The 16388-nt window shown below is 39.0% G+C and overlaps 1 protein-coding gene across 7 annotated transcripts in view; it reads right to left on the minus strand.

Annotated features, from left to right (window-relative positions):
• The window catches only part of ATRX (ATRX chromatin remodeler), a 138216-nt gene that overhangs the window by 49652 nt on the left and 72176 nt on the right, over positions 1-16388 (minus strand). For all 7 annotated transcript variants that reach the window (XM_005291792.5, XM_065556605.1, XM_005291793.5 and 4 more), the window contains 8 exons: positions 15406-15585; positions 14522-14663; positions 14161-14270; positions 11315-11461; positions 10885-11062; positions 6056-6193; positions 5219-5394; positions 3331-3448 (listed from right to left, as the gene is read on the minus strand). In XM_005291792.5, coding sequence (XP_005291849.2) covers positions 3331-3448; positions 5219-5394; positions 6056-6193; positions 10885-11062; positions 11315-11461; positions 14161-14270; positions 14522-14663; positions 15406-15585 — 1189 coding nt within the window. The remainder of the gene's footprint in view (positions 1-3330; positions 3449-5218; positions 5395-6055; positions 6194-10884; positions 11063-11314; positions 11462-14160; positions 14271-14521; positions 14664-15405; positions 15586-16388) is intronic.

Below are 16388 nucleotides of genomic sequence, written 5' to 3' on the forward strand. Positions count from 1 at the left end.
ATTCTTGTGGCAACTTGTACCACATCTGAAAGTACTTCAACAAAACACTGAACTTTTGACTTTTATTTGTATTTGCAGGTAAAAAGAAATTTCTTCTACTGGAACTTCACCCTCAGTAGAAGGATTAGTTTTTCAGATATTTAACTAATACAAATCAAAAGGTACTTTGCTTAGTTGAAACTGCTGGAATACCAAATGCAGAGAGTGGCTCTTAACTTAGGGACCAGTCAAATGGCTTAGAAGATAGTAATATGGATGGATATTAACAAATTTCAGCAGACAAACATGTATAAGAAGCCAGCAAAAGTTTTGAAGAATTCGCAAAACTACTTCTATTGCTTTGATAGAAAATAGTTGTTATGAGGAAGCAGGGTGTTTTCACCTACTGAGCTATTTCAATGAAACTTACAGCTGACTTATTTTTAAGCATATGGATAACTTTAGGAGAATATACATTTGGAATGCTGTAGTAACAGACAGAATACAAATATATTTTCCTTCAGTGTATTTATATAGGTGAGAGCCAATACAGAATAGAGGCTTCAGAGTGGTAGCCGTGTTAGTCTGTATCAGCAAAAACAACAAGGAGTCCTTGTGGCACCTTAGAGTCTAACAAATTTATTTGGGCATAAGCTTTCATGGGCTAAAACCCACATCATCAGATACATGGAGTGAAAAATACAGTAGGTTGTATATATATTACAGCATATGAAAAGATGGGAGTTGCCTTACCAAGTGGGGGTCAGTGCTAACGAGGTCAATTCAATTAAGGTGGAAGTGGCATATTCTCAACAGTTGACAAGAAGGGGTGAATATCAGAGGGAAAATTACTTTTGTAGTGCTAACAAGGCCAATGCAATCAAGGTGAATGTTGCCCATTCCCAACAGTTGACAAGGTGTGAGTATCAGCAGAGGGAAAATTCCTTTTTGTAGTGACCCATCCACTCCCAGTCTTTATTTGGTCCTATTCTGATGGTGTCCAGTTTGCAAATTCATTCCAGTTTTGCAGTTTCTCGTTGAAGTCTATTTTTGAAGTTTTTTTGTTGAAGAATAGTCACTTTTAATTCTGTTATTGAGTGTCCAGGGAGATTGAAGCATTCTCCTACTGGTTTTTGAATGTCACAATTCTTGATATCTGATTTGTGTCCATTTATTCTTTTGCATAGAGACTGTCCGGTTTGGCCAATGTACATGGCAGAGGGGCATCGCTGGCATATATCGCATTGGTAGATGTGCAGGTGAACGAGCCCCTGATGTTGTGGCTGATGTAGTTAGGTCCTATGATGGTGTCCCTTGAATAGATATGTGACAGAGTTGGCAACGGGTTTTGTTGCAGGGATTAGTTCCTGGGTTAGTGTTTTTGTTGTGTGGTGTGTAGTTGCTGGTGAGTATTTGCTTCAGGTTGTGGGGCGATCTGTAAGTGAGGACTGGCCTGTCTCCCAAGATCTGTGAGAGTGAGGGATCTCCTTCAGGATAGGTTGTAAATCCTTGATGATGCTGACCCCCCACTTGGTAAGGCAACTCCCATCTTTTCATGTGCTGTAATACATATACTGCTTACTGTATTTTTCACTCCATGCATCTGATGAAGTGGATTTTAGCCCACGAAAGCTTATGCCCAAATAAATTTGTTAATACAGAATAGACTAAGTTATAGGGTTGATTAGTGATGAGCTCTACAAGACTATCAAAACACTGTGTGTGTTCTGCTTTGAAACACACTCATGTAGGTATGTTTTTTAAATAAAGGTTTTACTCCTTATTTAAAAAAAACAAACTGAAAAATAGCTTTTGGTTTTCAGACCTGCAATTTTAATAAATGAAATTACCAACACTGGTCCTTGATGACTATTTAGATTAGCATCTTAACTGAAATAAAGGAAACAGCCCACACAAAGTTTGAAGAAGAGAACCTAGCCGGCAATTTAGCTAAGACACCACAAACTACACCCAACTATAATCCAAGCAAGTAAGAGAACACTGTGAATATCATATCCAAGTTGAACATCTGCGGTAAATCACAGTTCGATACAAAATGCAATTAATCTTTTATCATCCTTTTCTTGAATTAAACTTGGGAGGGTAACTGCAACAGCAAAAAAAATCATGAACAGTCACTGCAGCAGGTAAATACAATCAATTTAAACTGTGCCACATACTTCAGCCTGTCCAATGCTAAAAAGATTGAGTTAGTACATTTGCATGATGGACTAATTTAGTAGCAGTTCTAAAAAGCAAATGTATGCTAGGTTATTCATTAGATAAAAATATGATTATCATCATCATGACCCCATGTATTCTGCAACTACAGAATTTAACATGAAGGATATTTCAGCATCATAAAATAAATTAGTGTTGCTACACAGTTAGGGATTGTTGCTATAGAACTTTAGAGCTGCTGCTGTGAAATTTGGTCCAATTGTGCAACTGAGTACATAAGGCCTTTGCTAGCTTCTTGAGTTACCATTATTGATGGTAAATACGACACTATCACTTTAAAAGTGCTGCTGACACTTGCAGGTCTTACAAGATACTGAACTGCAAGCCCCAAGAAAACCACCAACATTTTAGAGTCAAGAGCACAGCAGTTCACAGCATTTGAACAAGCTGTAAGATTTTTTTAAATTCAACAAGTTTGTGTATGGCCTTGCTGCTTCTAAAATACTAAAGGAGTAAAAAATTAGAAAGGCAGACTGATCCTGAGACATCACGGAAATCTGATGACAAACTTAAGTCTTTTCACTACCAGACCAGTGGGATGTGGAATGAGATAGAAGGGGGGAACTCCATCTCATGTTTGCAAATGAATAACTTGAAAGATTAACAAGTACTGCCCTCGGAACAAAGGCACGCTGAAAGATTCTGAAATACACTTATGTCACTGCACTTCAATTCTGAGTTGCCCTCGTGCCAATCTTTGTGGTAGCTGGCACAATGTAAGGGACAAACCAGGTCTAGGATGCAATCAAATCAACTAATTTCCTCTGGAAATAAATGTGGGGCTCCAGATGTAAGAGACTTGTGTAATAATCCAAAGTCCATTTGAAATAACATGTTTGCTTAAAGAGTACCAGTAATTAGTCCACAATGTATGAATTACTTAAATTATATTTTTGGGGAGGAAGAGAAAGGAAAAGAGTAATGAACCACAAACAAGAAATGTAAGTATTCGTATTCTTCAGTAAATATTTAGTTATATGTAACCATTAGCGCCAAAGTGGACTTCTACGGCAAACCAAAAGGGACCATTTGTAGCGTGTTATGAAAACATGGAAAAAAATGATTAAATGACGATTAATCACATTACCTAAGTGTACTTTAGTTACCTACCTGTCAAGTGATCCAAGTAGTACTGATACAGCTTACACTGAATCGATGTCATTCTAACTGCTAGAACATATTCATATTTTGGTGGCAGGAACTTTGTTAATGCTGTGTAATCTTTCCTCTGTAATTTTACAAAAGGATGTTAGTCAAACAGACAAGTGTGTATAAAGCAAATGGATTCTTACTCGAGTTTAAAAACCTTTGGCACCTTAAAAGACAAAATGTACCACACAAGCCATCTCTAGGATGTTTTCTAACCACAGAGAAAAAAGTAAAATACACAATGAAAGCGAATTACACCAGCCCATCTGCCCAGGCCCATTTAATCTAGTGCAGCTAGCTGCACACTACACACATCTCCTCTCTGCACACATTTTAAGTCTCTGCTGTGTCAAATGCAGTTTCAATAGTTGTTGCCAGTGACTGCTCCTCTTCAGCATAGTTACCCTTCTTCAGGTCTGGGTGAACGAGACCCAAATGACAATGTTTGTATATGGACACGGATTGTGACTCCACAGGAAAGTCACACATGATTTTGGAAGGTGAGTGTGATTCATGATTTTTGAATGCTTGTTTGGCAATGCTATTTCTAATCCCTTTCCTCATTCACTTGCCTACAGTCTCTGCTTCTCTTCATCTGCCTCCTCACCCTCAAAATGGTAGGTGTTGACAGTTTGGGGGCTGACAAACTCCCCACGGTTTGTCACAGAGCTACTTCCTTTGTGGCAAACCAAGAGAAGTTTGTTGGACCCAGGGACTAGCTTAGGACATCTAATAGTGCTTAAATATTACATTATTTATGTATTAAGATTTTCATAGTTGCTGCCTTCCTTCTTTCTGATATGAGCAGGACAGCTCAGTGGGAATGGCTGGTTTTCCAGTACTGTACTACTGTATATTTAGCTTCAGGGTCAGGCCCCTCTTGCTACCGTGTACATTCCAGTGGCTTTCCATTTTCAGATGTACTGGTGCAGGAGATACCAAAAAATTTCCAGTGTGGACCACTTTTTTTTTTTTTAAATAAACAGAGACACTGCCTGATGTACCAGCCCCCTTTCCTATTTATGACCACGTGGCTCACCATCACGCCCCTTCACAATCATTTATAACATCTCTGTGGCAATGCTAGCAACTGCCTAAACATGAAAAAGTAATACACCTGTACCCCGATATAACGCTGTCCTCGGGAGCCAAAAAATCGTACCACGTTATAGGTGAAACCGTGTTATATTGAACTTGCTTTGATCTGGCAGAGTGCGCAGCCCCGCCCTCCTGGAGCACTGCTTTACCACATTATATCCAAATTCGTGTTATATCGGGTCTTTTAGTTGTCTTTCGGGCAACAGGTGTTTCGTCCTTTTAAAAAAAGTTAATCAGTCTTCATCTCCCCCGCCCCACACTTCCATCTGTTTTGATTCTCTCAAATGGAAACAGGGGAGCCAGCTTCAACAGTTAGACAGTTCTCCATGGCCCACCATCTTACCATACATTTTAGGAAACAGTAAAAGGCAGGCTGGTTTTTTAAGTTTAAATTCAGAATATTTCAAAACTGAAGTATTGATATCCTACCCTATAATATAAATTACTTGTCCAATAAGTCAGGAAAACAATTCTCCAAGTTGTATGTGTCCTGCCCAAGATACACTGACAGGGTTTGTAAAGACTTTCTGATTTTCTGTTTATATGGGATTTCTGAATTATTTACAATTCAAACTAGTTATGAAAACTACACATTGAGTCAAAATGATAATGAGATTACTGGACAATGTATGTAGCAATTGTAGATGCAAATTTAGAGGACCCAGACCATAATATTTTTTAATTCAAAGGAAAGTAGATTACTATAATATTAAATTACTTGAGTTAACGTGGTGGTAAAGTATTTCCATACCTGAACACATCCAGCTAGCATCTCATACAGTATGTGGGCACGCTTCTTCATTACCCTAACATCTACCATGGTGGAGTCTGCACACTGACCATTCTGGATTGGATTTATAAACCGATTTCTGAATTCCTTAATTGATCCAAGCAAATTTTCCTTGATAAAATTAACCATGCAGTGATCTGGAAGAGAAAGATCAACTCCAGTTCTTTAAAATTAAGTAGTTCCTATGGAAAGGTTTGTTTTAAGAAAAGAAGAGAATGGATGTGTGTACACCTTTCATAAACACTTTTCTGTTAAGCAAGGTAATTTAAGGCCAAATTTTTCCCAAATGAGTCCTTAAAGTTAAACACCTACCACCCATATTTAGGCACCTAAGTACTTAGATTTTCAGAAAGTATTAATCATTTTTGAAAACTTGGCATAAATGTCGATCTGATGTAAGACTTATCTGGAATGTCTTACTGCCTGTGGGCTTAAATATGCAGGGAAGCAATGATATAGCAAAATTATATTTATAGTAGGTTTTGTAATAGTTGAAAACAAAATTATGGCAGTCAGTAGAGGCACGCATTACCGAGCGATTTCATTCTAAATTAACTAGACTTCCAAGAGTGACTTAGAGATGTAAACTGCTTTACATGCTAACACACTTATCCAGAAGGTAAACTAAAAAGTAATGAAAATTATTCTAATCGCTGTAAAGTGTGGTCTGGTACCACCAGGAACACATTATTTTCTCCTACTTCAAAACTAAATACATTTATAATAATATATTACTATACTGGCAGAAATGTATTGAAGGAAATGTTTTCTGCACTGACTATAGAAGCATTTACTTACATTCTATAAGATTATTCTGCAGTGGTGTTCCTGTAAGAATTATCCTCCTCCTGGATCGTATAGAATTCATAGCCTTAGAAACAGCAGAAGCTTCATTTTTTAATATGTGCCCTTCATCACATATAACAAAGTCAGGGCCTAGAAGAAAATCAAGATGTCTAATGCAATGAACTTTATTTTCTGTAACCACTAGGACACTGGCTGTACAAGAGTCTGAATTTACTCTATTAACAGGCAACCATATGCTCTTTTTAAATAAAGCTCTCTAGATTTAAGGGCATTAAAGCCCATACTCTTGGCTTGCAAATGCATTCACAGTAGTTGATTTTTCCAAGATACATAGCATAGTGCACAATGTATTAGTGGGTAGGATTAAGGAAAAAGTTTTACAGTACATTCCTATTAAAAATGTCTAAACATACAGTATAGAGACAAGATGAGTGAGGGAATACGTTTTATTGAACCTGAGGAAGAGCTCTGGGTAGCTCAAAAGCTTGTCTCTTTCAGCAACAGAAGCTGGTCCAATAAAAGGTATTATCTCATCCACCTTGTTTCTCGAATATCCTGGAATCGACATGGCAACACCACCACTGTAAAATGTATCTTAGTAATGCATGTTTTCTCTGTCAAATTTCATAAGCACACATTTTTAAAAGTCACGTTACACTGCCATCTATTGGTGACTGATAAGAAGTTATGAAGAGAACCAAAGTCCAACAGTAACATTCTGTATGAAGACAACTGAGCAGTATGCAATATCCTCCTACCTTAACAGATAGAGCTGAAAGCCAGATGAAAGTTACCCAAGTGGTAAGCTTGATCTGCCCACTGGTAAAAGGCAAATTTTATTTGATGTCACATAATATCAAAGGCCCAGCTCAAAGTTCCCCCCAAACATTTTTTTACACTAATTTCATAATTTCAAGCAAAGCAACAACTTCATTTTTATTGGGTTTAATGCCAAGACATCTCAATCACTTCTTGATATTTAAGTTACACAAAAATTCTTAAGATTTAAATTTACAACTACCACTACAAATTCGGATGCCAAGATAGCAAGAGAGAAAAAAATATGAAAACTTCTTTTAGGAAGCCAGCCACCTGATCAATCCCACATAAAGAGAGTGTGTTTCCGGTACAGCTTTGCAAAATTCTACCTGCCCATTAATCCACGATAAGTAGTCTTTTCTAACAAGTAACATACAATTTGTTTCTTTCATTATCACAGTCAAAGCCAAATAACTAGGTTTTGTGCTTAGACTAGTACTTTTTCGTGACAAATATGCATGTCTAATCTAGGCCATTGTAGAATAGCTCCTCATTCTCCTAGAAGCTAACGCTGGGATCAGAGACCCATAACTCAAGGTGTACCTATTAAATAACACAATGCATTTATATTGTATTTTCCATTAAAGAATCTCAAAGTGTTTTACAAATGGAGAAAACTGAGGCACAAAGAAGCCCAAAATCAAATAGAGACAGATCTCAGGGCTACTAATCATGTGTTTTAGTCACAAGACCACGCTTTCCTCATCAGTAAGAATAAGCTGGCAACTCCTTTGTGACTAAATGCATTTTGCCCAATGCACCTTCATGAAGCCAAAGACGTAGAATTTAAAATTCATTTTTCTTGCTTTGTGGTCATTGTCATTTGATCATCCATTATTTTTTCCCATGCTGCTGTGAAGGACCAACCCAGAACAAGGACATGAGTTTGGACATGATGGAGATGGAGACAAGGCAGAACACAATGAGCCATCAGAAAGCCAAGAACTATTTAGGGTCTAGTCATCAGAAGAGTGGTGCAGGTCAGCTACACTCAAAGACAATGCCACTATTCTTAATAAGGATAAAACATGACATCCACAGACCATCTTTTATTAACTAGCCCATAACTCAAGGTAAGATCCATATCTTTGCCTTAGCTTCAGCTAAAGAGAGTTCACAACTTTTCTTCACTCTTGTTATACTTCAGTGGCCACCCTACTGCATGAAACAGGGAAGCCAAGGCAATCCTGTCTGTAGCAGGGAGATTACTTATTAGGTAAAGTTTTGCCATGGCTCTCCACTTCAGGCAGCTGCAGCTTTCCAGACTCCCAACCCGCTCAAAATATCTAGTTTGTTGTTGAGTTCTTCCCTCCCACAGATACTGATTTTTCCTTAATTTTTAATTTCCCTACTCAGAAAAAAAGCATCCAGGGATCTGAGCTTCCCAATTAGTAGAGTTGCACATTAATCAAACCACTGGAGATAAGAACATAAGAAAGTCCATACCGGGTCAGACCAAAGGTCCATATAGCCCAGTATCCTGTCTACCGACAGTGGCCAATGCCAGGTGCCCCAGAGGGAGCGAACCTAACAGGCAATGTGATCTCTCTCTCCTGCCATCCATCTCCACCCTCTGACAGACAGAGGCTAGGGACACCATTCCTTACCCGTCCTGGCTAATAACCATTAATGGACTTAACCACCATGAATTTATCCAGTTCTCTTTTCAACTCTGTTATAGTTCTAGCCTTCACAACCTCCTCAAGTAAGGAGTTCCACAAGTTGACTGTGCGCTGCGTGAAGAACTTCCTTTTATTTGTTTTAAACCTGCTGCCTATTAGTTTCATTTAATGACCCCTAGTTCTCGTATTATGGGAATAAGTAAATAACTTTTCCTTATCCACTTTCTCCACATCACTCATGATTTTATATACCTCTATCATATCCCCCCTTAGTCTCCTCTTTTCCAAGCTGAAGAGTCCTAGCCTCTTTAATCTCTCCTCATATGGGACCCATTCCAAACCCTTAATCATTTTAGTTGCCCTTTTCTGAACCTTTTCTAGTGCCAGTATATCTTTTTTGAGATGTGGAGACCACATCTGTACGCAGTATTCGAGATGAGGGCGTACCATCGATTTATATAAGGGCAATAATATATTCTCAGTCTTATTCTCTATCCCTTTTAATGATTCCTAACGTCCTGTTTGCTTTTTTGAGCGCCTCTGCACGCTGCATGGACATTTTCAGAGAACTATCCACGATGACTCCAAAATCTTTTTCCTGACTTGTTGTAGCTAAATTAGCCCCCATCATATTGTATGTATAGTTGGGGTTATTTTTTCCAATGTGCATTACTTTACATTTATCCACATTAAAATTCATTTGCCATTTTGTTGCCCAATCACTTAGTTTTGTGATGCATATAAGTTTCGTCAGTATGTCTTTAAATATCTTTTCACCCTGTTTTTGAACTAGATCCTCCTTGCCCTTTTTTAAAATCTCTTGTGTTACCCATTCATTTAAAATTGTTGGAGGAGTGGTCTCTGCATGGCGACCATGGAGGAGTGGTTCCCACTGGTGCCGGTGACCAGTGCTGGGGTGGGGAAGACGAGGACTGAGCCAACATGGCCAGTTTCCCTTTAGATGGCACTGAAGGCCCCAGTACCAAATGGTAACCAGTGGCCACATGCTCCTTTCCACCCGCCAGCACCAACGCCACCGACTCTTGTACTGTCTGTGACTCTGGTACCAACAGCGAGAGCAAGTTTCTGGCCAAAGCTAAAGCCTCAAGTGTGGACAGCATCGCAATAGTCCCGGCACCATGCTGACCTGCCAGTGCTGACAGTTCGGCTGGTACCAGACTCAACAGAGCCCACATAGGGGCCGGTATCAAAGCATTGACCGAGCTGCCAGAACCAAGAAGTGACCTGATACAGGTCACATTCCGCTCTGGTCTCCATGTCTGGCCATCCTTGGGGTTGGAGAACGTCCTCTCTCGATCAGCAGCTTCTTCTGTTTCTTCCTTGGCACTGGAGATGACAAATGGTGCTGTGACTCATGACGCTCAGTTACTCGGTGCCAAATCCGAATGGCACGGTTCCAAGGAGGGTCTCAGCTCTGCTTCCATTAGCAGGGACTTCAGTCTAGCCTCCCCATCCTTTTTGGTATGGGGCTTAAAGTCTCTGCAAATTTTGCAGAAGTCCCCAATATGAGCTTCACTCAAGCACTTAAGACAACTGGAGTGCAGGTCACTCAGGGGCATAGCCTAGTTTCAAGAAGCACAAAGCTTGAAGCCTGGTGACCAAGGCATGCCTCGGTACTGAGAGCGGATGCTAAACAGAGAGAACTGAACTAAACTAACTACCAAGAAGTAACTAACTATCAACACTGGCAATCAACTAGCAAATACTGAGAACTATGTACAAAACACAGAGAAGACAAAGTCCACTGAGAACTTGCAAGAGCGAGGGGAACAGTTCCAGCAACTGTCATGGGTGGTAAGAAGGAACCGAGGGGCAGTGGGGTTGGCAGGGCCCTTTATACCGGCGCAATGGACACGTAGCACCAGAGGTCACCAGAGCCGACCTGATGGATACTACTGAAGAAAAAATTTCTGGCGACTGTGCTCAGGGTGTACACACACCTGCACTGGAACGGACATGTGCAATCACTTGAAGAAAAAACAAGGTTGACCAAAAGGGATATTTAACAGATGAGGAAAGGCCATCAACATATTTCTTGTACCTAGTATCTTTTTTCATATGGGTACATCTCATTCATATCCGCAAGAGAGTCCTAACTTAAAATACTCTAAGTCATAACTGCAAATTTATGTAAGATAGCTATGTTATAGAAATCACCCACGCAGAAACTAAGTTAACTGTAAATAAAATAGCTTAGTGGGTTCATTTATACATCATTAAATGATTTTCCTAAAAGTATATTTAAAAAGAAAAATACAAAAACATTTTCAACTTGCTAGAGTTCTAAATTCAGCCCATCCCCTTAAAAGGACAGCTTAATTGCTACTTTGAGTCCTTACATTAACAACCTTCACTTACCTGGATCAACCAGAGCCTTGTTAAATATTTCCTTAAGTTTTCTACTTTTGACATTCCTGCCTTGTGCAAGATTACGATACATCTCATAGCCTATGATCATAACTCCTCCATCTTCCTGCCATCGCTGCAGCATATAGGATCTTTCTTGAGGGCGTTTTACAGTTGCTAGTTCAGAGACCTTTTGAAAGAGAATACTGGATGTTGTACTCTGCTTTTAACAAAGACAAAACAGGAGCCTTGCAGAGTGCTACACAACTTTTACATACCTAGATCACACTTACTACATCAGTACAAGTAAATTTTCTGTATACATAAAACACAATCTCTAGTGTGTATTTCGAATGGTGTAAGTTTATCATAATTACTCAAACTGTTCAGCTATATAAGGGACTTAAAAAAAAAAAAGAGAGAATTCTTAAAAATTAAATACCTCTAGTTTCTCATCATCTTCTAAACCTTCTTGCCATTTTTCAAACTCATTCAGCCAGTTCAAGGCAGTGTTCAGAGGACACACCACGAGAGCTGTGCTGAAATCCAGTTTATCACACAACAGAACTGTATGGAGAAAACTCACTACCTGTAAAGGGAACCAAGCAAACTATTACTTAGTATGAGAATACTTAAGGGGAAAAAAAAAGTTGCACACAGAACCACCATCATTACACACACATCCATGTCTAGTCTTCATTTTCTCCAAATAATGCATAAAGTTTACAAACAATCTTCCTAACCAAACAGCCTCACCCTTTTTTGGGGAGTAGTAGTTAAACAACTCACTTTTCTGCTTTAAACGATCTCCTTCAATCCTCTCATTTTCAAGATCAAGTCTAACTGTCTCTGGAACTTTGTATGTCTCAAATTTCCTTCTCTGGTTAACTTATGCCATACATCTATTACTCTGTGTGAAACTGGTCTGCCAAAGTTCTTAATTTATGCACAGCTTCCCAATTTTGGATGTTGTCTCCAAGTAGTTGATCCATTTCACAAGCATAAAAATCCTCTCACAATTTCATTAATCATTTTTGTAATTTTTCAAGTTTCTATTAGGTCATGTTTGAGCAGAGCCATCCCTAGGGTATGGCAAATCGGGGCAGCCACCTTGGGCCCCACGCTTTGGGGGGCTCCGCAGTGGCTGCCCCGAATCACCATACCCTAGGCTCTGTGTGCATGTTGTGCAGGGGGTGCTAGGCCGGCCCGGGAGAAGGTAGGGTTATGGTGTGGGGGGCTAGGCTGGCCCAGGGGGTTAGCGAGGGGCCTGGCGCCGACAGCGGGGGTCAGGCCCGCACTCCCTGGCAGGAAGCGGCAGCAGCGGCTCCAGCCCGCCCCGCTCTGCTAGCTCCTGGCGTCGCGGGGGTGGGGTGGGTCTGGAAACTGGAAAAAGGCGGGACAGGGGCGGGAAGAGGCAGGGCAGGATGGAGGATTGGGGGAAGGGATGGAGTGGGGGCGGGGCCTGGAGCGGAGTGGGGGGGTTGTCCCAGGCCCCGCACCTCCCTAGGGACAGCCCCTGTGTTTGAGCCTCCTTTCTTTACTAGTGAGAATAAGCCCGCTCCTTAAATTACTTATATGGAAAGGTTGGAGTTTCTTGAAACTTGGCACCAATCTTGCATTACGTGCTTTCCAAGTTAACAATTCCTTCAGTATGGTGACCAGTTCTGTACACCATGTAACAGTTCATTCCAAACTTCAGGACTGTGCTGCAAATATGCAACGTTCAACGGACACTAAACTGCTTTTAGCCCTTGGAACTATGCTGCATGCCATCACCAGGGGGAGAACTAGTAGACCTGCTCTTATTAAGATGAGAGTTGTTGTTAACATCTTATGCTAAAAATATTCAAATGTGAAAGGAAAGAGTGCCCATAGAAATTGGTAATTTAAGCCATCCTGGAGACTTTGGCCACTCATTTTACTTGACTTTCATCTTATTGTTATTTCAAGGTATTATAGAAAATCTCTTAAAACCTGTCTTAAATCTACTTCTTACAATGGAAATAAGTGGAGGACAAAAGAACACAGAAGCAGCTAATGGTTAGAGAGGAAGTACTGAAAAATAATTGTAAAAAGGGGGGGGGAGAGGGATCAATTGTGATTAGATTGCAAAGAACGCCCATGAAGACACAATGTATGTTTGTTATTGGCCTTCTGTCCAATTATAGGAAAGTTACACCCATTAATTCCGTAATCATGTGAGCAGTTATAGGTAACAGAGAAAAAGAAACATTCTGCTGTGAAAATATTTCCTAATAGATAATTATCAACTGAAAGAAAAGAGTTATCAGATGATCCAACTAGCACATTTGTCACTAATAGACTCCAATATTTTGCAATGTCCAGTATAAGGTACTAAAGGTTTGCCTAAAAGTTATATTATGCCTAATTCAGAATTCGGAATTGTTTTAGGAAATACTTAAAAGGTCAATTTCAAGGTTTATGTGAAACCATAACACTTCCTATGACTTAAGACTGACAAAATAATCATGTGTGACATCCATAAATGTTGATACTCTTAGAAGCATCATATCTTCCAAAAGGATGCTACTTCTAAAGACAGCAGTCTCTTCACACTGGAGATGAGACTATTTTTTTAGTATATTAAAATCTATACTGCATCTGAGTTGCCTGACTTTAATACAACTTCATACCCCTTGAGAAAACAAGGACTAAATCTCTACAGAACTCTGCTATAGTAGTACCGCAAATGAAATCATTGACAGTGAACAGAAAAGTATCTCAGACATGACCAGGGGATAATCCAGGAGCCACTGAAGAAAGGAATCAATTTAAATAGCACACACACTGAAGACGGAATGTTTTAGAGAACATAGCCTACTTGAAAAATAAGAGTAATGTTAAACAAATGCAGAAATATGGGTTTCAAACGAACATAACAGATGTGTGTTCATCCCCCTCTAGCTACATATTATTTTGGAATGCAAAGAAGCTGTCTGTATTAACTTTATACAAATCATACGCTTTTAATCTAATTTAGTTATTTTTAGGCAAGTACAATATGCACATTGATAGAGCTCAGGGTGCATGAACATATTTTATAAACGGCAAATATATATTAACTCCAACTCTTTGAGGAAAGAGGACCAATCTCTACCAACACGCACTTCCTCTTTTTAAGCAACCTCATCAGGCCATTGCCCAGGAGAAGGGGTGGGTCTTACACGGTGTCCTGAAAGCTATTAAACTTGGCCTCTGGTTAGACCAGCTGAGGGAGTGGGTTCCAGAGTACAGGACATGCCTCATCAAAAGTCCTTTGCCACTTACCTGCAGTGTTTTTCCTAGACCCATGCAATGGGCAAGAATGCATCCGGAACCTGCAGATTTCTTTGTTTTTTTCACAGATTCACAACAGCAATCCCACATGAACTGAACACCTGGAGAGAATTTTTTTTAAGAGCTCCTTTAAAAAGTATTGAACATTTTAAATTTACTAAAGAACTTATCTGAAAAGATATTTTTATATAAATCAGCAGATTAAGATATTTCCAACACAATAAAATAAAAACCCAAAGTTAGCAGCATTTCCCAAGTAATTGTACATAAGACACCAGTTCAACATGTAGGCCCTGCCAGCACAAGAAAAAAAAAAAGTTTGATTAACATAATTCTCTTTATATTTTCTTACCATCTACTTGATGTGGTTTCAGTTTGGTAACTATGTTTCTGTGAACCTGTACTATAGGTTCTTTGGTTTCTTCATCTTCATCTAAAACCAGTTTAGTTGTGATCGGACACTTTAGAGGTGAAGCATCTTCTATTTCTATCACCTGGAAGCAAACAATATAATGTATTATAGGAATGCTTTGCACATGAATAATTCAGGCCCTTTTAAACACACAAGTTCAATGAAATAGCAAGGCCCTATTTGCTAAATCCAAAAAGAAAGATTAAGCAATATGCTCCTTTTATCTCCTAACATCTCTGTTCAAGATTTGTCTCCACAAAAAATAATTTAAACAATTGAGACACGAAACAATAATTCCTTGTTTATTGATCATTAACCTTAAATAGAAGAGCCTTATCTCTAAGATGCCACAAGTACTCCTGTTCTTTTTAAGTTTAAGTATGAATGTGTGATTCATCGTGTGACTGTCCCTTTTAGGGTGATCAGTCAACACCTGTTCTGTGGTGTGTCCCCTTAAGACGGTGGTTCTCAACCCGTGGCCCACTTGCGGCCCAATCAGCACAGAGCTGTGGCCCATGCGACATCCTCAGGGCCATACAGGTAGTACATATATTGTGTGGATGTGGCCCACATAACACAGAGAGCTGCATACGTGGCCCACAATGGAAAATAGGTTGAGAACCAGAGCTTTAAGATGCCTGACCACTAATCCTTACTATCCTTAAGGGGCTTGTCATCCTATTACAAATGGTTACACAAATCTATACCTTTTAAACACTTCAAATTCCTTATCCTCAGCTAAATTTATGCCTTTAAACACCATCAGAAATTAAACTTTCAAACAATATCTCATGCAAAAGTAAAAATAAATAAATGAAATATACCTCTCTTAATTTCTCTCTCTCTCTTTCTCTTTCTGCAATACGTTTTCTTCTCTCTTCCTCCTCCTTCAGTGCATTTTGTGTTTCTGTTCTAAGCTTATCATCTTTAAGAATCTTTCGTATTTTCTTCCGGCCTTTTCCAGGAGATTTTGAATCATTGTCATCTTCATCCTCAGAATTACTCTATTGCAATTCAAAACAATTAATCATTAGTATAAAACCTGAGACACAAGGACTATTATAATCCTGACTTTTGAACAAATGATCAAACTTTGTGACACAGTTCTTACCTAAACAGAAAAAGGAGTTTTCAAATTGAGTTATCCAGCATAATTTGAAAGATCCTTTAGCACCTTGTGTTGACAATTTAACACATTTAAAAAACACAGCTTACATTATTTTAAATTATACCTACAAAAGGTGGTAAGTAGTGTTTTCAAATGACGTTGCCAACAATGAAAAAAGCACTCATTTCCTTTTCAACTAGACATACCCATACCTGGACCTAAACCCATTTCTACCACCAGTAATTTCAGTTGTGATAACACAAAGGGAAGCTTATATTTTCCTCCCCATTACTGCTATTCAATGTGGTATAACCAGCAAAATCCTGCAAGACATGGTTGACTCCTTGCTCCAGCTATTGCCATTGGTTAGGTGGATAATGACACTTTCAAGTTTGGTTAAGAAATTCCCCTTTACTTAAGAGTAATAGCTGTGTGTCTTCACCTAACTCCAAAACATAGTTGGTTTTAGTTTCTATGAATGGAATTTTATCTAGTCTACTCAACAGTTTTCTTATTTAAGAAAAAATAGTTCTGTTTTGGCTTGTTTTACTTAAAGTATTTGTTTTTACTGTTCATATGGACTGTTTTATGGCTTGAAAGAATATAAATCAAAAACCAAAGAGAAATTAAGTATGTCCTAAATCAAATAGTTTATCATCAGGAACACCTGATTTTAAAATAAAGTCTGATATCTGAAAT

The sequence above is a fragment of the Chrysemys picta genome, chromosome 9 (assembly GCF_011386835.1).
Source record: "Chrysemys picta bellii isolate R12L10 chromosome 9, ASM1138683v2, whole genome shotgun sequence".
Lineage (NCBI taxonomy): Eukaryota > Metazoa > Chordata > Testudines > Emydidae > Chrysemys > Chrysemys picta.